Source organism: Schistocerca cancellata, chromosome 2 (assembly GCF_023864275.1).
Source record: "Schistocerca cancellata isolate TAMUIC-IGC-003103 chromosome 2, iqSchCanc2.1, whole genome shotgun sequence".
NCBI lineage: Eukaryota > Metazoa > Arthropoda > Insecta > Orthoptera > Acrididae > Schistocerca > Schistocerca cancellata.
This window is the reverse complement of record NC_064627.1, coordinates 420,149,730-420,174,797: the sequence shown is the minus strand read 5'-3', so window position 1 is coordinate 420,174,797 and position 25,068 is coordinate 420,149,730. Positions and strand designations below refer to the sequence as shown.

The 25,068-nt window shown below is 40.5% G+C and overlaps 1 protein-coding gene across 1 annotated transcript in view; it reads left to right on the top strand.

Annotated features, from left to right (window-relative positions):
- The first annotated feature begins 8,690 nt into the window (after positions 1–8,690).
- LOC126161870 (glyceraldehyde-3-phosphate dehydrogenase 2-like) overlaps positions 8,691–25,068 on the top strand; it is a 105,885-nt gene continuing 89,507 nt past the window's right edge. Inside the window, exon 1 of the mRNA XM_049917996.1 lies at positions 8,691–8,774. Within this exon, the coding sequence (XP_049773953.1) occupies positions 8,691–8,774 (84 nt within the window). The remainder of the gene's footprint in view (positions 8,775–25,068) is intronic.

The following is a 25,068-nucleotide window of genomic DNA, read 5'->3' as shown; positions in this document are numbered from 1 at the left end:
ACAGTTTTAATCTGCCAGGAAGTTTCATATCAGCGCACACTCTGCTGCAGAGTGAAAATCTCATTCTGGAGTTGTACAAGTTGCCAAAAGGTACGAATAGCTTTGTACAAGGAAGTCAAACTAATACTCTCATTGATAAGACAGCCTGTGTCTACTCTTACATCCAAACGACACAACCAGACTCTGGTGAATCGTTGGTTGTGTCGTTCAGGTGCAACAGTGGAAACAAAGGCTGGAGTATTTGTTACTCACAGCTTGACTTTCTTGTACAAAGCTATTCGTGCTTTTTGGCACGACGTTGTATAACTAGGCTTAATAACAAAGTGTGTGGTTTGAGAATGAGCGAGTCAGCCTGAAACCGGTAACCACTGCAGCAATAAATCGTATATTCATACAACTTGTCACAAACCCGCTCTACTGTGCAGGAAAAGTTAACTCCATAAGGACACCGTTACGGTGTGGCTAATGGCTGTATAGTACACTAGTAGAGCTGGCCATGATGTCTCCTTTGTTGATGCTGCTGAGTCTGCGTTGTCCATGTGGCTTCTCGTTGTCAAGGCGATGATTCCTTTGCTGCTCTGGGTCCAAGAAAAAGGTGCGGGTTTTTTAATTATCACTGGACCATCGAAATCATGACGCAGTATTCCACGGTTTCTTTGTATCAAAAACACACTTTTATTGTCACAACTACATACACAATCACACTCAACCGCGGCCAACACTCAAGTGGCCGAAAAAACGTTGTCGACCAAAGATCACAGTCATAAGGTACAAAGAACATACAATTCCAATATCGATCGCAACACCTAACTTAGTATTATCTTAAGTGAAACCTTTTTTTTAACACGACTTTAGTATATAATGAAATAAAATGACGTCTATTTGTCAGTTCCATTACAAACTGAGAAGGACTAAATAAAAATGTATCAAATTTTCCTCAATACTATACAGATGCGGACCTACTACACCGAAGTAGCGTGCCTAAAATCGGCATGCTCGTAAATAACTAGGAATTACAATTACGAACAATTTAAATTGGAATGACCACATAGTGTTGTGGAGAAGGCAAATCAAACTGCGATTTATTGGTAGTTCACTTAGATGATGTATCAGGTCTGCTAGAGTACTGCTGTGCACTGGGGGATCCTTACAGATGGGGAGGAGGACATCGAAAAAGTTGGGCAGCTCGTTTTGTACTACCGTGAAATAGGGGAGAGAGTGTAACGGATATGGTACACGAGTTGGGGAGGTAATTATTAAAACAAAGGCGTTTTTAATGAAATTTTCACTGCAGTAGAATGTGCGCTGATCCGAAACTTCCTGGCAGATTAAAACTGTGTGTCGGACCGAAACTCGAACTCGGGGCCTTTTCCGGCAAGTGCTCTACCGATTGAGCTACCCAAGCACGATTCACGACCCGTGCTCACAGCTTTACTTCCGCCATTTACGTCCTCCATGCTGTGGTTAAGCCATGTCTCCTCAGTATCCTTTCTTCCAGGAGTGCAAGTTTCGCATGAGTACTTCTGTGAAGTTTGGAATGCATTACTGTCGGAAGTAATGCAGTGAGGACGGATAGTAAGTCGTGCTTCGGTAGCTCAGTCGGTAGAGCGTTTATCCGCGAAGGGCCAAGCTCCCGAAAAGCAGTGATCCATTGTAGTGTGAGATTTGTTTTAGTTGTTAGTGCCATCGGATGTCGTCGCCAGTGCAGTTAATAGTGTATAGCAGAGAAAGGAAAAAGCAAAAGGAAAAATATTCCCTCACTGCCAAAAACTTGCCAGTTTCACCGAAAAGTTTAATGCTTTATTAATTGCCATGTGCATAAATTAAATCTGTGTTAAAAATATCACTATGCTAAAACGCACCCACACATAAAACTAAATTCTACTCTGAAATCTCAGCCCTAATTACGCCATCTTGAAGTGACTGGTTTAAACTACCCCTCAGTATGTGTTTCCCCATTTCCTTTTATTTAGAGATTACTATGCATCATAGTTTCCCTATTAATTCTTGATAATGTTAAAACTGTAAGCGTTATTATAACCATAAACTGTTTTTATTTGCATTGCCCCGATGATAAACGTTGGTGCCACCTCTTCCACATAAAATACGGACCTCCAAACTACGAAGTCTTGGAAAGATTAAAATATACTAAATTCCGCTGCAAATTACGAGCGACAGTGCAGAAGTTCAATCTACTCTCATACATTTTCATCCTATAAAAAGTTGTACGCTAGTAACATCAGATTATTTACTTGTTGACAACACACACACACATACACATACACACACACACACACACACACACACACACACACACACACACACACAGGAGAGAAGTCAAATAACCTAACTCGAGAACTTCACAAGAAGACTGAAATCATTCCAAAAGCAGACGCAAGGAAAAATATCAAAAGTCCAAAAACAAAACGAACTTTCAACATCGAAAAGATGTTCAATGAAACTGTAGTAAAAGCGAAAAGTTTTAAAAGGAAAAACTGAAACAAAATATAATGTAACATTTCTTAATAATATGCACTATTTGTATGCATGTACTAAACCGAATAATGTTTTATGATTGTTAAAACAAAAAGTTCGAGTTTCCGTACGACAGTTTTAATCTGCCGGGAAGTTTCAAGTTTCAAAGGCGTTTTTCACTGCAACGTGATCTTTTTACAAAATTCAATCTCCAACGTTCCTCTCAGAGTGCGAAAATATAATGTTGACACGCACCGACATAGGGAGAAATGATCTTTGTAAGAAAGTGAGAGGAATCAGAGCTCGTACGGAAAGCTTTGTGTTCGTATTTCCCATGAGCTGTTAATATTGTAAAGGTAGAGGAATGAACCATCTGCCAAGCGCTAAAATGTGGACTGCAGAGTGTTCATGTAGATGTAAATGATATATGGGTGGACGGGGGGGGGGGGGGGGGGGCAAAAAATATGTAAACACCACGGGATATGCTTGCTTGAACATAAATACAAATGCTAGCCTAGCCTGCAGGTTGTGCTGTTGTATTTGACGACGAACGCGTCATTGCAATGTCCACAAAACGTTGCAAGTGACAATGGCGGTTAGAAAAGTGTTCTGTGTATACTCCATTCATCATAAGAATAAACCTGATGTAAACAAACACAAACGCGATGATTGGCCTTCAGCAGTAACTCTCGTACACTGGTGTTGTTCCGCTCTTAGAAGTAGGTCCAGCTTATGTCATTATAAATGAACCTGTAAGACATTCTGATGTATTTGCATCCATCAAAGTTTTTCTTAATCATAATTTAGCTACGTAATTTTTATTTAAAAAATCGTGTACAGTCCCAGTCTCCGTAAGCGCTACTTGTCCTCTTCTAGTCCCGCTGTTCATATGTACTGCGAAAATGGATGATACTGCTTCCTGCTTCGTAGTGAAACACGCGCGCGGAACACTGTTAAAGGCTAGAAACAAGTTATTCGCCCTAATGTTTTCCACACCATTATAAAGAAAAAGACGTTTACCGAGAAACACGGTGTAATAAATATACGAGTTGGTTTTTTAATTATATTGGTAGCGTAATCAACAGTGTCATAGGTTGATAGCCGAGTGGACTGGTGAGCGGCGGTTCGGAACCTGTTATGAGCTACAATTTCTTTTTGTTCGTTTTCAATACCTAAATCATTTAAATATAAAATTTATCAAATATGTGGTAATTAACTCATACTTAATCACAATTTTTTCAAGAAAAATGTACGTCTACTACTTTCTAATTACATATCACACGCAGAAGTTTAGTTTTCATTGCAAATAAACATTATTAATCATCGATATATTATAAAATATTGTTAAAGATTTTGAAGTTAAGAAAACATTACACAATTAAATTTTTGGAGAAAAATGAAAAATCAAATACTCTTTCTCTGCATATGCCCATTGTTTCATAGGAGAGATCTGGTTTCACACGAGCCAGAGTGATGAGTCGTAGAAACATGGAAAAATATAATTTTCACGGAGTCGAGCACTCTGTACAAACGCTGCATGTTTACTGTGGTCACCTTAACACTGCAATCTGAGCCCAATAGAATTGATCTGTAGCCACGTTAAGGGATATGCCACGAGAAATAACAAGAAATTTAAGATGCCAAGCTTACTGGAACTAATGCACGAAGCTTTGTGACACGTCACTGCCAAGCGATGGTGAAATGCAGAACAGCAGCACGCCATGAAAGAGGAGGAGGAGACGTGGACTTTTCATCGCTTGAGATTCTATTGCTGATCGCCTCGGAGTCCGATATGGAAGTTCGGAGGTTACCAGACGACTGACTAATACCTTCAGTGGCTTCCATATTTAACTAGGTGGTGAAATCCCAGCTGTGCGCTTTTACGCCGCACATAGCTAATGCAGGAAAATTACCCTTGTTAAAGTCACCAATTTTCATCACTGTAGTTTTTAATTACAGTAGCCCGCAGCTCGTGGTCGTGCGGTAGCGTTCTCGCTTCCCACGCCCGGGTTCCCGGGTTCGATTCCCGGCGGGGTCAGGGATTTTCTCTGCCTCGTGATGGCTGGGTGTTGTGTGCTGTCCTTAGGTTAGTTAGGTTTAAGTAGTTCTAAGTTCCAGGGGACTGATGACCATAGATGTTAAGTCCCATAGTGCTCAGAACCATTTGAACCATTTAATTACAGTACTATGTCAGCTAAGATCGAGAGCATGTTATGTTTTCCAGCAGATCACCTAAGAAGCGTATCACCTGAGTTTTACCATTGTTTCCTTCTTTTCAAAAATTAAATGACATTCAAGGCTACATTGTTCTCTGCTCGTCTCTTTTTGCGTCATTACTACAACTGTTCACATTACTGCAGGTTAGTTGGACCAGGTGGATGGCCAGTACTTTCCAAGTTAAACGCGCCGTTAAATCTGTTGTCCCGTATTATCGCCGAGTCGATGATATAACGTACTTGACTGTACTCGGGACGGCTTGGCTTCTGCTCCACATGAAACGAAATCCAATGAGGTTCCAGCAAACGCGGAAGAATACATAGTGTAATGTTTACATGATGTTTATTCTTACGATGGGCGCAGTGCATATAGTTTTAATACATTATGTCGAAGCTAAGTGACTTCGAACACGGGTAAGTTGTTAGTGCTAGGTGGAGCCTCCTAAAACCAAAGTAACCGAAGTGTTTGTTGTTTCAAGAGGCACAATATCGAAGATTTATATCGCATAGTCCGCCCCAATAGCGCCGGCACGATAGCTCAGCGTATTTGTCCGAGGGCTGGCCGCTCTCTGTAATAAAAAAAACTTAGTCAAGGAATCAACGATCAACTTGAACGGATATCTTGTGACGTCCGCTCAGACCAAAGGCAACAAACCATATCGACAAAAAAATAATAACAATAATAGCTGAACGGTCAGTGCGTTGGATTGCCACGCAAGGGGTCTGGGTTCGATTCCCGGTTGGGGTGAGAGGTTTTCTCCCCTGAGGGACTGCGTGTTGTGCTGTCCTCATCATCATGTCATCCCCATTGTGGCGTCGCACTCAATAACGCTTGCACTTAGCGACCGAACTTCCCACCTGGGAACTTACGGCCACTGACACCATACGATAATTTCCATTACTTTTTTTTATACTGCATACAGGGAAAGCGAAACAACGTCATCCGCTGAGTTAAAACGTGGACGAAAGTGTATGGCGTGTGATTGTGACAGAAGGTCGTTGAAAACTGTGACGAAAAATAAGACAACGACAGACGCGAAAGTCACTGCAGAACTGAATATCACGCCCCCGAGTCCAGTCGGCACTAAGACAACACGAAGGGAGCTGAGGATTGTAGGGCTAGCTAGAACTCCAAAACCACTCATTAGTGATGCAAATGCCAATAACAGGAAAATCTGATGCTGAACCCATAAAACCTGGTTGGTTTAAATGGCTCTGAGCACTATGGGACTTAACATCTATGGTCATCAGTCCCCTAGAACTTAGAACTACTTAAACCTAACTAAACTAAAGACATCACACACATCCATGCCCGAGGCAGGATTCGACCCTGCAACCGTAGCGGTAACGCGGTTCCAGACTGAAGCGCCTAGAACCGCACGGCCTCGCCGGCCGGCCATAAAACCTGGACTTTGGAGCAATGAAATAAAGTTATTTGGTCGGATAAGTCTTGTATCATACTGTTTCCAACTTCTGGCTGAGATTACTTCCCAAGAGTGAAAGATGTCAGGGGCTCTGTGATGATTTGGGCAGCCACCTCGTGGTATTCCATGGGTCCCACGGTTACTCTGCGAGATCGCATTACTCCCAAGCATTGTGTAACCATGTTGGCTAATCAGATTCATCCCATGGTGCGATGTTTGTTCCCCAGTGATGATGATGTGTTCAAAGATAAGATCTCTGTTCACACAGTTCGCATCGTCCAGGAATGGTTTTGTGAGTACGAGGGTGAATTGTCACAAGACTGCATTAATTACAGCAAGCTCGGAGGAATTTGAAAAAAAAAACCGTTCTCTCCACGCACCACAAGAGAATTGCAGAGGAAAAAACACCAATAACTGGTGCTATGGAACATATCCTGTACCATGCACTTCACAGTGGTTTGCAGAGTATGAATGTAGAGGTAGAAAATCTGAGCCTTTAAAGTCTCACAACAGCACTTTCTTAAATGCTTCGATACCAAATGTGATTGTTCTTCATTGGATGAAACACGTGACATATGGATCTGTAAATCACTTATGAATCTACAAGAATGACTTACGCTAAAGCTACGAAATAAAAACCGTACGAGTCTATTTGCACGCATTCACATTGCTTTAGAACGGTCAACTCCAAAAGCAACATGCAAAAGGCCAGTAAGAAATAAGACTGTGCTTTAACGTACCCAGAACTTGCGAACAGACCCGAGCGTACTACCGTTGGCAATTCTTTTGTGCGCCTTTCCATATGAAAGGTAACTTTTCACCACCGTCTCGTAGTCAACATCATCGTAAACATTTTAGAATTATCTCTGACAGTTTAATAACAAACTTTGGACATCTTGGTGACGATTCAAAGATAATGATATATAATTTATCGACACATCGCTGATTTACGCAAATTAAAAAAAAAAAAAATTTTCACGTTGTTTAAAGCGTAAAGTACTTCTAAAATGGCATTTACGTCGGACCCGGAATGTAACGGAAAGTGTGTTTGGAACATGATAGTTAATACACGCCACAATACTCTCTAAGTTTATGATGCATTTAACTCACATTTTTAGACATTTCGCTCTTTTCTACCCGATTCACGTCCAATTTATTAACACTGAAACGTATGACGGTTTCTCTACAATAACAGCACAAAACTCCACAAGTAAGTAGTTCCTGTCTGTTGTGTGCAGTCAGTACGAAATATGAATAAAACTCTGCAATGGTACTGTGGTCGTTTGAAACCTTTTCCTTTGACTTATAACTAGCGGTAAGTATTCTTGCTGTCTCCGACGCACAATATTCATACACGCAACATATACCTTTTTATCAACTACGGTCCTAATTTACACATTTGTCGTCTATCAATTTCTATTGTTTATTTACTTGGCCTTTAGCATGAGTACACTATTTAGCAATTCAGATTAAAAGAAAGATTGAAATTCCTTTAACTTAGACATTGGCCACATACAAAAGTCGCCATTCAAGTGTTGATCGATTTGTGGTTTCTCAGAAACAAGCGACTGTTGTATAACTCAGGAAACTCTTTGAATCCATCAGTTCACCCATTGTCGCCGTCAATAGCAGTCGAGTGTGGAAATACCTCAAAATTTTTTGAAATTATTTTCTGCTTTTTGGCTGACATACAAATAACTTAGGAACTTGCATCCCTCTGTAAGTATTAGTTTCAAATATGTACATTATAGTGCAAGTGAAAGTTTGGCTGTTACCGCGTCCAAGATAGCCAAATCTATCCCTCCTTTGGCTAGACTGTGATCACAACAAATATCTCGTTCTCTTCATGTAAGCGCTTATTTATCAATTTTTGAATTTCGTTATCTAAGAGTATTTTGAATAACATTGACCACAGACAGTGTACATGAAGTCAACACAAGGAAACGTTTTCGCCTTTTACTTCGCATGTAAATGAATTTGAAATTATGATAATCAGGATTGGAGCATTAGTGCGTGATACATTGAAGTGACTCGTAAACCAGATTCATTATCTGACTTAGGTTTTGAACACTATTATCCGTCTCTGTTGATCCGTTGTGCATTTTTTTAGAACTTTTCATACAGTTTCGCGTAAATTTCTTTAATTTTATCCACAGTGTTTATAAAACCGTGACTTGTTTGCATTTTGCACCGGTACATAGAACACAGTTCAAAATGTGAATATGTGCTATAAAGAAGTGTAATATGTCAAATTTTGTTTCCACTATGTATATTGTCAGTACCTATGTACATCTTAAAAGAAACACCGGCGGTAACTGCCATGTACAGATAACGACGAAATCATGTTCAGTGTTATTCCTTTACATTTTACAAATTTCTTTCCTATCAGGACAACTATTTGTAATGTTTAGCATATGCCGTAATCAATTCTTATATGTTCCGTTGAAGTGATGAAACTAGGCTCGTACCGAGAACCCAAGTTTAAAAGTTTACACGAGGGACTTCTGAAGGAAGTAGCTGCATTACATTGCCTCTTTTGCCATTACCTTATTAAATATTTTTCTATTTCAGGAATATGGCGGCTCTTGTTGGTATTAACGGTTTTGGGCGCATTGGACGCCTAGTTCTACGTGCGTCTCTGGAAGCTGATGACGTGAAGGTAAGGATTTTAAAACGTCAATTAAACATTTTCTACTTTATTTTAAAAGCTCAATTAAACATTTTCTTCTAAATTTTCCACAGCGGAAATAATTAGAGGTTCTACGCTACTATCATAAGTAGCAGATTCACATAGCAGCATGATTCCACTGTTACGGACGTAACATTAGTACAATTGAAAGTGAATTATTAACATTAAAATAAAACCCAAAAGACGCAAATCTTTTATAGGTAGACATCGATATGATCCAGGTTTGATGAAGCAAGCTATGTACATTTGCCTCTAAAGAAATAACAAAATGTAGTGTTACACGTGCTCAGAACACCGAAGATATGCACGCGTGTTTGAAAGTCTTGTAATATATCTGAAATTCTTAAGTACAAAGAGAACCTTCAGGTATTTATATGAAGTACAAGAGACTGCTATGAAAATATATTTGATATCAAATAATTTACCAATGTAATAATAAAATAAGGCAAACATTACGGATATTGCCACTCGAATGTCAATAACGGCACATAGATATTTCGACTCCGTGCGCGTCCTCGGCCATGGAAGCGGATCGATTATATTTAATAATTAAGGTGGAGAAAATGAACCGTGTTGTGAATTCAAATGCACTCGGTTTACGTAGGGTATATCTGATGTTATTTTGACATAAAAATATTCAAAAAAACGAAGATCATAAATTTATCGGAATGTAATATTTTGCTTTGTTTCTCGCAGTCAGTTTTAAAGAAGTCGTGTAAACGACAACGGCACGTATTTATTGGGTCGTTTGAAATGACTTAAGGTCCAGGTGTCCTCATAAATGTAGGTATTCCTTTCAATAGTTGGAATCGTTCAGCCTTTCACATATTTAGCAGAAGACAGGTCGAACAACAATTGTTATACCCATTCAGCAACCGTAAACCGGCGGTGACGTCCAGGTTGCCATTCGAGTCTTGATAATCGTCAATTGTCTCTCAGAATTTTGATGCTTCCTACAGACTCACTGCGTGTAGAGTTAAAGAAGCTTTGTGAAATTGCTCTTTCAATTACAGACGACTGTTTTTGTTTGAGAGCTAGTGTCTACTGGGTCTATTGGCGAGTAGGTCGATTTATACGTTGTAACCAGAACTCTGGCGTAGGTAAACTTGGACGTGAACAGCTTACTCATGCGGAATGAAATTACTCAGCATTACTGTACGAGTGAGCAAGGACGGTTTGTACATGCGAGATCCAAAGTAACGGGCGCTATCAAATTTCAAGGGACTATTTAGCGTTTTTCTTTTTTTTTTTCGGTCAATTTAGGATAACGCACCGTCCCGTCATCCGCCAGAACCGACCGAACATCTGAGAAAAAGGGGGTTCCTGAAAGATGGTACAGTTAAAAGTGCGCGTAAAGTACTTGAGTGCAAGATAGGATCAAAAGATGACAAACATTACATTTTTGCTCCATTTAATGAATTGCGGTAAAATCAGCGCTATTGTAACGTTACTCGACGTGTCTTTATCGATTTTTGTCCCAAAAGGGCCGGAAGTACTTTCCTGCATATTATACATAATGTTAAGAGTTTGAACTTTGGCTCGTTTGTAACAAAAAAAGTACATATATATAGCCAATGATACTACGTGTGTAACTGCAGATCATTCACAACTGACTCAAGAGGTGAAATACGGGTTTCTTTTTCCTTTGTATACAATATAAAACTCCGTAGTAGCTTTTTTTCTATACAAGGTTAAATATGAACTCAATCTATGATATATACACAAGAACGGGCAAGGCAAACTCTAGATTGCGGTTTATTGGTAGAATCCTGAAGCGATGCAGTCCTTCAACAAAGGAAATTGCTTGCAATACGCTAGTTCGTCCAGTCTTAGACTATTGTTCGTCACTATGGGACCCTTACCAGTTGGGTCTGATTCAAGAGATTGAGAAGGTCCAAAGAAGAGTGGCAAGCTTCGTGACAGGCACATTTAGCCATCGTGAGAGCATTACAGATCTCATAGAAAGTTTGAAGTGGGACACACTTGCAGACGACACGCTAAATGGACGGGGCTGCTCACTAAATAAATGCGATCCTCGCCATAGAGCATATATTATTACCACCAATTTTCATACCGCGCAATGATCACCATTCAAAGATAAGGGAAATTAGAGCTCGTTCTGAGGTGTTCAGACAGTTGTTTTTCTCTCGCGCGATCCGGGAGTGGAACAGAGGGGGGATATGACTTTGGCGCGAATTGTGCCCTCCGCCACACACTGCTTGGTGGCTAGCGGAGCATATATGTAGATATGTACCTATGATCGCACATGCCCATGGCTGTAAGAAGGGTGTACTACCATCATCAGTTTTAAATAACAGAGCCCAAGAAAATTTTGGTTGAACAGCTTGAACTTCTGGGTGCTTCACATCAGTTTCTTATTGTTTTAGCCCTGTGGGATGTCATATACTTCCCACATCATGCTAGTGTCCATATGCAGCTGATGTACTCTATATTTATGATGCAAAATCGCAGTATTCTTGTCTGAGGAGTATCTGATCCACTCTATCATACTTTTATAATTACCTCTTTTTTTTCCCAAATCACACAGCATATTGCCACTGGAATATTGAGTCTTTTTGAATATACAGAACAGATCAGTTTTTCCATGAGTATTTCTGACTTATTAAATTCCCTCAGAAAAATGTTCCTATTGGAGCACAAAAAATGTGAACCCATAACTCATATGGAAAGAAATGTATTGGTCAGTAAAATTTAGTTTACTTATGTGAAATTGAAATAATGCAAAAGTAATTCTACATCTCAGACTGGATTTCGCACTGACAAATTATTGCATGTGTTTCAGTAGTACAACATGGGGTTCCCAGTGCTACATCACTTAAACTATGTTTTTGCCTCACACCAGATTCTACATGCATATTTTGTGTGTTCCAAGTAGTGTAACTAAAAATATAGAAATGAATAAAATTTTAAGTTTATTCAAGATCGGGATAGGAGGACATTGTAAAAATTAGAGACTTAATTTTGTATCCATAGCTGTCTCATAATCTGCAGCTGGGATTTGGTTTGCTGGTGACGATGAACCACCCATGAACTACAGATGCCTCCATAAGTCCCATTGAGCCCATGTTTACCACATCAAATGCAGAAAGAACCAACTGATTTGTTCTGTTTGCCTAAGCAGGAGGCAGTATGCAATATTCATACTTTGGCCATGTACTCTAGGGTATGATCCTCCCATTGGGTACTCGAATGATCCTTAGCTGAAGAACTATTCAAAGCAATGTATGAGCACCAAAAAATTCCATTTTTATGTGTGATATTTTTGGAGCATATTAGGTATGCATGCTGTCCCTTGCATACCTATAATGAAGTCAACCCCATTGCCAAGGATGTGCACAGAGTGGAAATATCCATGTGACACTGTTGCCACCTGAGTGGCAATATCCACTGCCAGAACATTAGTGTTAACAGAAGTAATACATCCATTTAACTTACAGTGAAAGACTGAAATTATGTGTGTACATAACAATCTTAAAATCAGTGTGTAGTGACATTTATGAATAGATGAAGAGCTTTAGGATAACATTTAAGAAATTTAATTTAAAAAGTTAATTTCATTTTAGGAAAAGCTAGCCTTTCCCAAGAACCTGCAGCAGGGTCTAGTTAATGTCGACTTTATTAGTGTCATTCTTGTTCGGCCATACATATTTATTCCTTACCGTCTTAAGGAATTTAAATGTTATTTTCACATTCTTCACTGGTTACTTGTTCAGCAAATTTGCACAAATATCTTTCAGATTGTAGTTTAACAATACCCCACTGACCAAAGGCAGGGAAAAGTTTTCACCATTGCATCCAGTTATGAAAGAATTTGGATGTTTCTTTATGAACACTGATCAGCAATAGGTTTGAAATGAGAGTCCCATCTTTCTACCTCTATATCTACAACTATATTCTGCAAACCATCTTGAGGTGCACGGCAGAGGGTGCATCCAGTTGCACTAGTTATTGAGATTTCTACCTGTTCCATTCATGTATGGAGTTTGGGGAAAATGATTGAATGCCTCTGTGTGTGCAGTCATTATTCTAATATTATACTCACGATCCCTACGTGAGTTATGCTTAGGGAGTTGTAGGATATTCCCAGGGTCACCATTTAAAGCTGGTTCTTGAAACTTCGCTAGTAAACTTTCTCAGGATACTTTACGTCCATCTTCAAGAGTCTTCCTTTTATTTCCTTCAGTATCTTTTGTGACACTCTCCTACGGATTAAATAAACCTGTGCCCATTTGTGCTGTCCTTCTCTGTATTCATTCAATATCTGGTACATGTCCCATACACTTAAGGAATATTCTAAAACCAGTCATACGAGTGATTTGTAAGCATCCCATGCACTTTAGCAATATTCTAGAATTGGTCGAACACTGCTTTAGCCACGTCTTACCCTATGTGATAATCCCATTTCATATTCCCAGAAGTGTTACACAGACGTATTTGTAAGAGACGACAGATTCCAGCAGTGACTCATTGATGCTGTAGTCATAGGATACTACGTTTTTTTCATTTTGTGAAGTGCAAAATTTTACATTCTTGAACATTTAAAACAAGGTTTTTTATAAATCACGATCTGACTGAATATTTATGCAGCTTGTTTCAGACAGTACTTCATCATTGATAAGTGCATCATCTGCAGACAGCCTGATTAATATTGCGTGCAAGGTTATTAACCCTTTGACTCCTGAAGGTGCACCACCTGCTTGGTGTGCTGAGGCACTGCGGCTTGTGCTGCATGCCTGTCTGTCCCTCGGAGCCACCGCCTGGACCGGAATGGTTCGCAGTGCCCAGCCCACCCTGTGCTGAATACTTCTGGACTTATTGCTACTCCTGCAGAGCCAGCACGAATTTTTGGTGACTTTGAGCTGTAATATCTTGGGCAATAGTTTTTGTAAAGAAATCAGATTTGGCCATCTTGTACAACTTTATGCGTTCTCTCAAGAATAGCACTGAAAAGAATTTTATGAACTGTACTGAACCAGGAAATGTAGGTAAAAACGGCCAAAAAAATAGGTGACCGAAAAAATTTTGAAGTTCGGCTTCTTGCATCTCCTGGACTAATGCTACGACAAACCTGAAACTTGGCATGCAGTAACTTAACAACGCAAGGTTCTCAAATACAAAGTTTTATTTGTGCAGCACCCTCCAGTACTGAATGAATTAAGCACAAAATTGAAGATTTTGTAAAAATGTCAAATATGCGGTATTTTCATTGTGACTTTGATAAAAAACCATGTTGTATAAAACATTCAAAGCTATATAATTGGAATGAAAGTTGGGTATGAAAACCAGGCCCGAAAACAGTGTAAACTTTGGATTCGCATATCTAATAGAGTGAACACATGATGAAAATGAAACTTAGAATGCAGTAGATTGATAGCACAAAGTTATGGAATAAATTTTTTTATTCCTCTACTATTTTCCAATAATCTACAAATCAGTGGAAAAGATGTTGATTTTTATGAAAAGATGAAAGTTGGGTATATTCGATACTTCTTTTACAAATACTGTTTTCTATTAATGCTTCAAAGCGAGTGTCATTCCTACAACCAATTTTAAGCCACACCCCCTCCCCAGATCAGTGAGTTTAATTTCCAATATTGGCTAACAAAGAGGCAAAGTAGACAGCAAAACTGCACAGAGAGCAGTCTTAACTTTGGCATGCTATTTCTTGTTGATCAAAGGTGTTTGAAATTAGTTATGCAAAACAGGTTTTGCACAAGTAAACTGAATGTGATCTACATTTTTACTACTAAGGATTAAGTATAACTGTCTATGTTTTACGTATTAAAAATTTAAATTTATCATACGTAGATTAATATGTGGGTTTCGTTACACTGACGCGGTGTACTCGACGAATTACATTTGCCATAGTACAGATACTGTAGAATTTTAGAACATGTCTTTTGCTCGAGTATCATGTCGTTTTTGGAAACTCAGAATCTACTATGTAGGAATCAACATGGATTCCGGAAACAGCGATCGTGTGAAACCCAACTCGCTTTATTTGTTCATGAGACCCAGAAAATATTAGATACAGGCTCCCAGGTAGATGCCATTTTCCTTGACTTCCGGAAGGCGTTTGATACAGTTCCGCACTGTCGCCTGATAAACAAAGTAAGAGCCTACGGAATATCAGACCAGCTGTGTGGCTGGATTGAAGAGTTTTTAGCAAACAGAACACAGCATGTTGTTCTCAATGGAGAGACATCTACAGACGTTAAAGTAACCTCTGGCGTGCCACAGGGGAGTGTTATGGGACCATTGCTTTTCACAATATATATAAATGACCTAGTAGATAGTGTCGGAAGTTCCATGCGGCTTTTCGCGGATGATGCTGTAGTATACAGAGAAGTTGCAGCATTAGAAAATTGTAGCGAAATGCAGGAAGATCTGCAGCGGATAGGCACTTGGTGCAGGGAGTGGCAACTGACCCTTAACATAGACAAATGTAATGTATTGCGAATACATAGAAAGAAGGATCCTTTATTGTATGATTATATGATAGCGGAACAAACACTGGTAGCAGTTACTTCTGTAAAATATCTGGGAGTATGCGTGCGGAACGATTTGAAGTGGAATGATCATATAAAATTAATTGTTGGTAAGGCGGGTACCAGGTTGAGATTCATTGGGAGAGTCCTTAGAAAATGTAGTCCATCAACAAAGGAGGTGGCTTACAAAACACTCGTTCGACCTATACTTGAGTATTGCTCATCAGTGTGGGATCTGTACCAGATCGGGTTGACGGAGGAGATAGAGAAGATCCAAAGAAGAGCGGCGCGTTTCGTCACAGGGTTATTTGGTAACCGTGATAGCGTTACGGAGATGTTTAACAAACTCAAGTGGCAGACTCTGCAAGAGAGGCGCTCTGCATCGCGGTGTAGCTTGCTCGCCAGGTTTCGAGAGGGTGCGTTTCTGGATGAGGTATCGAATATATTGCTTCCCCCTACTTATACCTCCCGAGGAGATCACGAATGTAAAATTAGAGAGATTAGAGCGCGCACAGAGGCTTTCAGACAGTCGTTCTTCCCGCGAACCATACGCGACTGGAACAGGAAAGGGAGATAATGACAGTGGCACGTAAAGTGCCCTCCGCCACACACCGTTGGGTGGCTTGCGGAGTATAAATGTAGATGTAGATGTAGATACTGCACTATCTCAATCACCAGTCCTTCATTTGCCAGCAAATTTCTACATATGAAGAAGTCGGGCACTGTCTGAATACTTTTACACCTGTTGCATGTATTTCCCATCTTTCTTTTTTATGCGAGCTTTGGACGGGCACTGACAAAGTTAAAAATAAATTTATATATTTTTTACAATTTTGCCTTCTTTTAGTAATTCATTTCAGAAGTGACAGTAAATTTTTTTCACATTTAGTGCCCAATCATTAGTAATGCTTCTTTGTGTGATAAGTCTCAAAGCAGGATACAACACATAATGGAAAGTTGCAAATTTTGCACTGGTATCTAGTTTCCCAGTGCAATTTTCTGTTTCATGCAAACCACACATCTACACATTACCGTAGTTTTCTGTGAATGTCCACTGACAATAACAGCCAGAAAATGTCTGCCTGTGAATCACAGAGGATTCTCGTCATCGTAGCGCCATCCAGTACCAGCTTTATTCTGTTCTGTAGCATATTTTTCTACAATCTCCTTTTGAGAGAAAGATGAAAGTCTGCGAGAGCTATTTTTCGCCCTGTTGCCGACCGGTGGACAGCATGAGCATTTAGAAAGCACAGCTCCAGAATGTGAAAAAAATAATTTCTTGTACCATTTCAGTCTTACGAACTGATCCCACTGAGCTCAGTAACATGTCACAACAGTCAACTGCACCCATACTCGAATTTTAATCTACAATATAGTGTGGTTTCTTTATTTTTCACCAGTATTTCTCTCAGTCTTCTTTGTTTCACCATTTGTGTTCTGTGACTTGTGGTCAACATGCGCACCTGTCTGTTATCGCACCACTTGATAGCAAGGATCTTGTCAGTGGACTTAAACTCAGTTTCTCCTCATTTTAATTTCTTCTACAGTTTTGGCATGTTGCACCTATTCTTATGAACAGTGTCACGTGTGGCTGTTCCATGACTGTGAAGCCAGAGGAACAGGTCATATAGAATATGACCCTGTTCCAAATACGGCCCCGTAAGATTTGCCACTTAATCACCGTTTTTCCTTAAATTTTGGAGCCCAATTTCTCTTGTTGTGCCTGTATATACAATAAAATCCAAAAAATACCCACACTGACAATCACACAGAAGAAATGTCTTTATTCTGATTCTGATTCTGCTTTGCGTGGTTGGAATAAATACCTTAAAAGATAATCATCCTATGAATAGCAAGAGACTTTCATCTATACAAAGATTGTGATGTGGACAAAATGAATTATGAAACGTCTTACAAACTTCGTCAACAATTGCCCTAATTTTAAATAGACTGTTGCCTCCAGTACTTGCAGAGTTTTCACTGAAGTGTAGCATGCTCGGAAGTAGACAAAAATGGTCTCTGGATATAATTTCACTGAAGCTGGTGTATTCAAAAGTATATCTCTGGACCAATAATTGCTTAATTTTAACTTCTCAACTTGCACCATTAGAAGGCAGATAGCTACAAAACAATAAATTTTCTCAAATCTACTGTCTTTCCACTTTGACAGTGTAGGATTCACAGATTCTGTAGTATTTTCTCTCGTGCAAACGTAGAAAGGATTTGTTTCGTCTGCAATAAATAGCGACAGTTCTTCAGACATAAATATCACAAAAAATGAAAGAATAATTGGGTCAGTATCTATTTGTCCTGAGCTTGTAATGGTTTAACAGCTGGAAATTGGCTTCTTTCTACTCAAATGTGTCATTTAAGTGTGCTCTTTTTTGAACCACTTCGCTGTCTTTCTGATTCTCGGATTCAGAGAAACTGCTGACTGTAATTCTTGCTCTCCCCTCGGACGTAAAGGGCTGAGGACCACAGCTTTGAGATTCTGTTGAAGACTCATCACTGCTAGCAACGTCAGATAATTCGCACTCGCTGTCTCTGTTAGTGAGCATATCCAGGATCTCTTTATCTGTGCAACCACAGTGACATGATATTTCTCCCGTTTCCAGGGCGGAGAGAGAGCTCTGCGTGTTTACACGTCTGTAGCACTCCGATAGCTGTGACTCAGAGTGCCTAAACTCGTCCCTAGCGATGCGAAGGCCGGTGACATGGTATGCAACAACACATCCTTAGCGCTGTAGGAAAGACCAAGGGCCGCGCTTAAATACGTCGGTTGCACCAGGGAAACGGTGAGGCATGATGAGTTAACATGTCCCCAGCAGTCAAAGGGTTAATATACAACATGAACAGCAAGTGTTCCAACACAGTTCCCTGTGGCACACCGGAAGTTATTTCTACATCTGGTGATGACTCTCCAGCCAAGATAAAATGCTGCATCCTCCTACCAAAAAGTCCTCAGTCTATCACAAATTTACCTTGGTACCCCATATGATAGTTTGACAGTAAGGGTAGGTGTGGTACTGAGTCAGATGCTTAGTTGAATGCTTTTCGGAAATCAAGAAATACTGCATCTACCTGACTGCTTTGATCCAAAGCTTTCAGTATGTCATGTGAGAAAAGTGCAAGTTGGGTTTCACATAAGTGTTTTCGAAATCCATGCTTTTGGCATTGAGGGAGGTCATTGGGTGGTAATTTTGTGAATCACTTGTACTACCCTTCTTGTAGACGCGTGTGACCTGTGTGTTTTTCCAATAACTGGGCACTGTTTTTTGTTCAAGAAATCTACAATAGATAGTTGGAAGAGGGGCTATCAGCTGGAAATTCAATGTAGAAGCTGACAGGGAGTTCCTTGAGCTCTGGAGCTTTGATCAGTTTTAACGATTTCACAGGTTTCTCAACTCCACTGACACTAATACTTATTTCATTCATCTTTTGAGTGGCACGAGGATTAAACTAGGGCAAATCTGCTGGGTTTTCCTTTGTAAAGGAACATTTGAAAATGGGGTTAAGCATTTCAGCTTTTGCTTTGCTGCCTTCAATTTCACTTCCTGCCGCATTCACCGGGACCGGACACTAACTTTGATGCCACTAACAGCCGTTACATACGACCAGAAATTCTTTGGGTTCTGTGGAAGATCACTTGACAGTATTCTGCTAAGGTAGTCACTGAAGGCATTACACATTGTTCTCTTGACAGCTAAACACATTTCATTCAGCATCTATCTGTAACCTTATGCTTTGCTTTATACCTATTATGCAGTAATCTCTGTTACCATATAGGTTTCTTTACAGTTGCTATCAGTTACTATACCACGAACCATTCTACTGGATACATTTCTATTCAGTGTTTGGTCAACTATTCTTTTAAACTTGAGCTAGAGTTCTTGCATGCTCCTGTTCCTCTGCTTAGCTGAGTGGTAACTTGTTTGCCTCCCATGCAGTGGGCCCGGGTTCGATTCCGGACCAGGTTGGAGATTTTTCTTCTCTCGTGGACTGGATGTTGTGTTGTCCTCATCATTTCATCCTCATCACCAGCAAGCAAGTTGCCCAATGTGGCATCGACTGAAATAAGACTTGCACTCGGTGGCCCAACTTCCCCGGATGGGGCCTCCCAGACATCAATGCCATATGCTCATTTCAATTCTACATGCTCCTGCCCTGTGCTGAAAGTTTCTTCCTCCTCATTGAGGTATGACACAACTGGTTTTTATCTACTTTACTGACCATGTGTATCTTTTTGTGTGTTTTAGTTGTCCTTTGTGCTTTGGTAACCATTGGTGCCACATACTGCAGTCATGGTCACTGATACGAGAAATATGGACATTCTCAAAGAGGTTAGGTCTATTTGTTGCTGTTACATCCAATATATTTCCTTCTTGAGTTGGGTTCCTGACTGTGTTCTAAGTAGTTTTCAGAGAAGGCATTTAATAAAATTTCCCAGGATGTCTTATCATGCTCACCACTTTTCAGACAGCAAACCTATTTTAACTGTATATTTTGCAATGGAGCAGACTGATGATTGCCTGGGAGAGATCTGATATCACTCCAGTCTGCCATAAATTGTCAGGGTGGCTTTTTACTTCTTCTATTGGAAATGCTATTATATTGACTATATCAGTTATGGATTTCACACGTTGTACAAAAGATAATCTGTCAGTAATGAAAGCTTGAGTAGTTTTTTATACACAGCCCCACATGGTGCTTCAGCATTCCTCCATCACCATCAACAGCTCTCTTTCCATGGGATGTACAAAATAAACACCAATTTAACGCAAGAGCATGATCGTCTTTGCTGAAAGTCACACTGGCTAATGTGCGGGTGAGAGTAGTACACAGTGAAACACTCCATTTCAGCTGTTTCTAGTAATGTTATTTCCTTCAGCTGATGTCACTATATGTTGACGTTAATTAAGGACGTCTTTGACCATAATCGTTGGAAAACTTGGGAGCAGATATACACTTTTAGCTAAATATTGACCAGTTTTTGATGTGGTGGATATGTAGGTTATTAATCCTAATAATTTTTTTCTGATTTGTGGTGTATTTAGTACACAGAGAGACACTTATATACAGTACACATTGAAACAGTGTAGACTCGTGGATGCTGAGAAATTAAAGCCTACGACAATTTATCAAGTTGTAGAGGGTGTTTGTGAATGTTTTCTTTAGGCAGTGACACCAATGAATGTAAATTCTGGGTTTAGAAAGTGTGGAATTTTTCCACTTTATGTGAGCATCTTCAATGAATTGAATTTCCTTATGTCGGTAATTTCAGACCTTTCTCTGAATTCTGGTGGTGAGCCTAATCCAGTAGATCCACTGGATTTAATCAGATGTGTGATCCCTCCAAACACTTTGGAATATATTGTACAAAATCTTTAGGCAGCCAGCTGCAGTTTATACACTGAACAACAGCACCACCAAATGATACATCTCACCAAATGAGTTTTGTGGTTACCCAAAAGTGCCTCCTAAAAAACAACTGTACACTTGAAAGGGAGAAGCACCATATTGACTGCAATGTCTGAGCAGTTATTGAAGAAAAAACATGAAGAAAAGTGTAAAGTCAGAAGAAAGAGAAAAGATGTTTGAGGGATCTAAGAAGCTGAAAACTAAGCAACTTGAAAATAAAAGGGCTTCAAGCAAAAATAATGAACAAAGCTGTGACTCAGTGGGAAGCCCATCACTTTGTGATGATTCTGCCCCCATTGTTGCCTGTAAAAAGTTATAACTGATTCACTGGTACATGGTACACAATGAAATATTTGCAATGTCCTTTTAAAATAAGTTCATTTGTTAATAGTTGCAAAATTACGTGTTTCATTCCAATTTCGTTAAAACTTTTACCATAGCTGCAGTCACATCTCAAAGGAACTTTGGCATAGTTTTAGATCAAGATGTGCTTTACTTTCTACACCAGAGCTATCAGCTTGGAGGTCAGCCAGCCAAAATGTGTGGTGTTGTGAAAAAAATCATCAAGTTTGTCAGACTGACTATTACAGTGAGAAATCTGCAAATTGGTGTTTCTACTCAACTTTTGGTCTAAGTTGAACATGGGCTATGTCAGTGAGGTAGCACATTTTCCTTAATTGCTGCTCAAAGTAGGTGAAAAAAAACCTCCAACCTAAAACATTTTTTTAATCAAATAAGGTGTGGAAGGTCATATAGTATATTAACTTTACCTTAAAAAATAACTGACTTTGGCACAGTAAGTGACTTAAGCAGATGTATGAGAATTTATTTTTTGTCATAAACAAAAAAATGATAATCCCATTGCCAAGGAGCCAGACCCAATTGTCAGAAGGTTAACAAAAACAGGTAAACCAAGCACTGCCTGAAAGGAAGCAAGGAAAATGTCATCGGGCCTCCCGGCAGTGACCACCCTACCGGGTGGCCTTTGCTGTGGCTGGGTGGTGCCTGTGAGGAGGGCCCCTGGTCGGAGTGGGTGGCATCAGGGTGGATGACACGCCATGAAGCGTAGTACATCATCTCTTGCTGGTGGTCCGCCGCCAGCTGTCTCTAAGCGGGCAAAGTCTAACTTAAATGCTAAGAAATATGACCCCAAGTCGTTCTCTCTGGCCGCACCATTGGAGGAACGCCAGACTAAGGATGGCAGTGAAGCTTATTCAACCTGGTACCTCGTATGTTCGAGAGTTGATGGGGAATCTTTCATATCCATGAAGCCTCAGTTTTTTGTGGTGCATTTGGAGGAAGAGTTTGGGGAGGTAGAGAGCTTGTCCAAAATGCACTCTGGGTCAGTATTGATAAAAACGGCATCCTCTGCCCAGTCACGGGCATTATTCGCTTGTGGAAAGTTAGGGAATGTTTCTGTTACCCTCACACCTCATAAGAGCTTAAATACAGTCCAGGGTATTATATTCCATAGGGACCTTCTTTTGCAGTCTAACGATGAGCCGCGTGCCAATTTAGAGAGGTGAGGTGTCCATTTCATCCAGCACATCCATCGGGATCCGAGGGATAACCAGGTGGCCTCCGATGCCCTCATCTTGGCCTTCAAGGGTGGCACACTGCCTGAGAAGTTCAAGGTGATTGTCTACCACTGTGACGTCAAGCCATATATACTTCCTTCGATGCGGTGCTTTAAGTGCTGGAAGTTCAGCCATGTCTTGCTGCTATACTGATAGCCCCACCTGTCGAGATTGTGGACATGCATCGCATCCCAATACTCCGTGCACCCTGCCTCCCACCTGTGTCAACTGCAGAGAGCATCATTCCCCTTGCTCACCAGACTGAGGGATTTTACAGAAAGAGAGGAAGATCATGGAATATACTGACTGACCTACACTGAGGCTAAGAGGAAATTTGTGTGCCTACATCCTGTGGCTATGACCTCCTCATATGCCGCCGCTACAAGAACAGTTATCGCTCCATCAGTTCCTCGAATTCCTGTTGCCTCTCAGAACTGGGAGAATACACCTGCCGCCTTGGTGGGGGGCCACTTCCCTCCCTGTTGCTCTCGCACCACCTACTTCGGGAGCAACACCTCCCCAACCATCAGGGATTTCAGTCCCCACTTCTGAGCCAGAGAAGTGTAAGGCTTTTCAGCTCCTCTCAGTAGGAAGGGGTCCCTTGGGTCACTCCCTTCCCAGGTTTCTGCTAGTGGGAAAGATTACACCTGCCAGTGGCAAAAGAGTACAAAAGCAGCTGGTCGTAGAGCTTCATACTCATCCTTAGTCCCAGAGACTGAGTCAGTGAAGTCCTCCCAGCCAGGGAAACCCAAGGAACAGCACGAGAAACCGAAAAAGAAGACTCCTAAGAACAAGGAACTTGCGGTGGCACCCACACCACCACTACCTTAAAGCTCTGCGTCTGAGGATGGGGTGGAGATTCTGGTGTCTGCTGAGGACCTGGATCTTTCTGGACCCTCAGACACAATGGATATACGAGGTGCGACAATAAAGTAATGAGACTGATGTGAAAAAAAATTTGCTTACTGTTTTATTCAAGTTTAGTGTTATCTCCTTCAAAGTAGTTCCCTTCTGATTGCACATACTTTTTCCAGTGCTTCTGCCATTTATGGTAACATTTCTGGAACTCATCTTTTGTAATATCCTCCAAGTCCCTTTTCACAGTTTTTTGTACATCTTGTGTTGTTTGAAAATGGTTCCCTTGACCGCCGTTTTGACTCTTGGAAATCGAACAAAGGCGCACGGAGCAATATCTGGTGAATAAAGTGGCTGTGATAGTACTGAAATTAGTTTTGAGGTTAAAAATTGCTGTACTGACAGGGCAGTATAAGATGGCACATTATCGTGTTGCAGAATCCAATTATCAGCAATGTTGGCACGGACATGAATAAAACTTTTACAAAGTCTTTCTAAAATTTCTTTGTAGTAATATTGGTTAACTGTTTGTCCAGGACGCACCCAATCTTTATGGACAATTCCCTTGGAATCAAAGAAGCACACAAGCATGCATTTCACTTTTGACTTTGACATGCGAGCATTTTTTGGTCTGGGTGATCCCTTTGAGCACCATTATGAACTTTGGAGTTTTGTCTCTGGATCATACTGAAAAAACCAACTTTCATCACCAATGATAACAGGGCTCAACAATTCTGGATTGAGTTCTGTTTGCTCTAACAGATCGGCTCCCACATTTTACCATGTTTCTAGCTGTTGTGGTAAGAGATTTTTGGGGACCATTTTTGCACAAACCTTTCTCATACCAATATCTTCAGTTATTATTAGACGAACTGTTTCTCTATTGACATTCATTTCTTCTGCAATCATTTTCATGGATAATCTTTGATCACATCATACGAGTTCATGCACCCTGGCCAAATTAACATCCGCCCGTAAGGTTGATCGTCGTCCACTGCGGTCTTCATCTTCAACATTCGTTCTGCCTTCAATAAACATTTTACGCCAACGAAAAACTTGAGCTCTTGACATAACCTCCTCTCCAAAAGCCTTCTGAAGCTTACCGTAAGTTGTCGCATTTTCATCCAATTTAAAGCAAAAGGAAATGGCATACCATTGCACAATATTATGCGGGTTCCATTTCCGTGTAGAGAGACACAAACACGTGTTAACTTATTACAGCACAACTCATGACTGAGCAGTTGCATCGATGTGCCGCTTGGACTAGAAGCAGCTTATAGACCAAAGTCAAAGATATTGTGCCTATGCCAGCTTGCAGGGTTGCCACATCTTGCAAAGAAAATCAGCCGCATTACTTTATTGTCGCACCTCGTAGACTGCTCAGGCAAAAAGTCGGTGGCAGCAGGTGACCCTGAGGCATAAACTGCCTCATTGAATGTTCCGTGCTTTCCTAGTCTCACAATGATGTCATGCTCCAGTGCAATTGCGGTGGTTTTTTCCATCACCTGGCTGAGCTACGGCAACTGTTAAAGATTTACACCCGCTTTCTGCATTGCCCTCCAGGAAACATGGTTCCCGGCGATGCAGACCCCCTGCCTTCCATGGCTATAAGGGATATTACAGGGACCGTAGTGACTATAATAGAGTGTCAAGTGGACTTTGCGTTTATGTCCTAAACTGTCTGTAGTGAACCTGTGCCCCTCCAACCTCCAAACCCCTCTGGAAGCTGTGGCTGTCAGAACACAGATGACACAGGAAATAACTGTCCGCAATGTATATCTTCCTCCAGATAATGCAGTACCCCTGAATTTATTAGCTGCACTGATTGATCAACTCCCTAAAGCTTTCCTACTTGTGGAAGATTTTAATGTCCATAACCCCTTGTGGGGTGACACTGTGCTTACT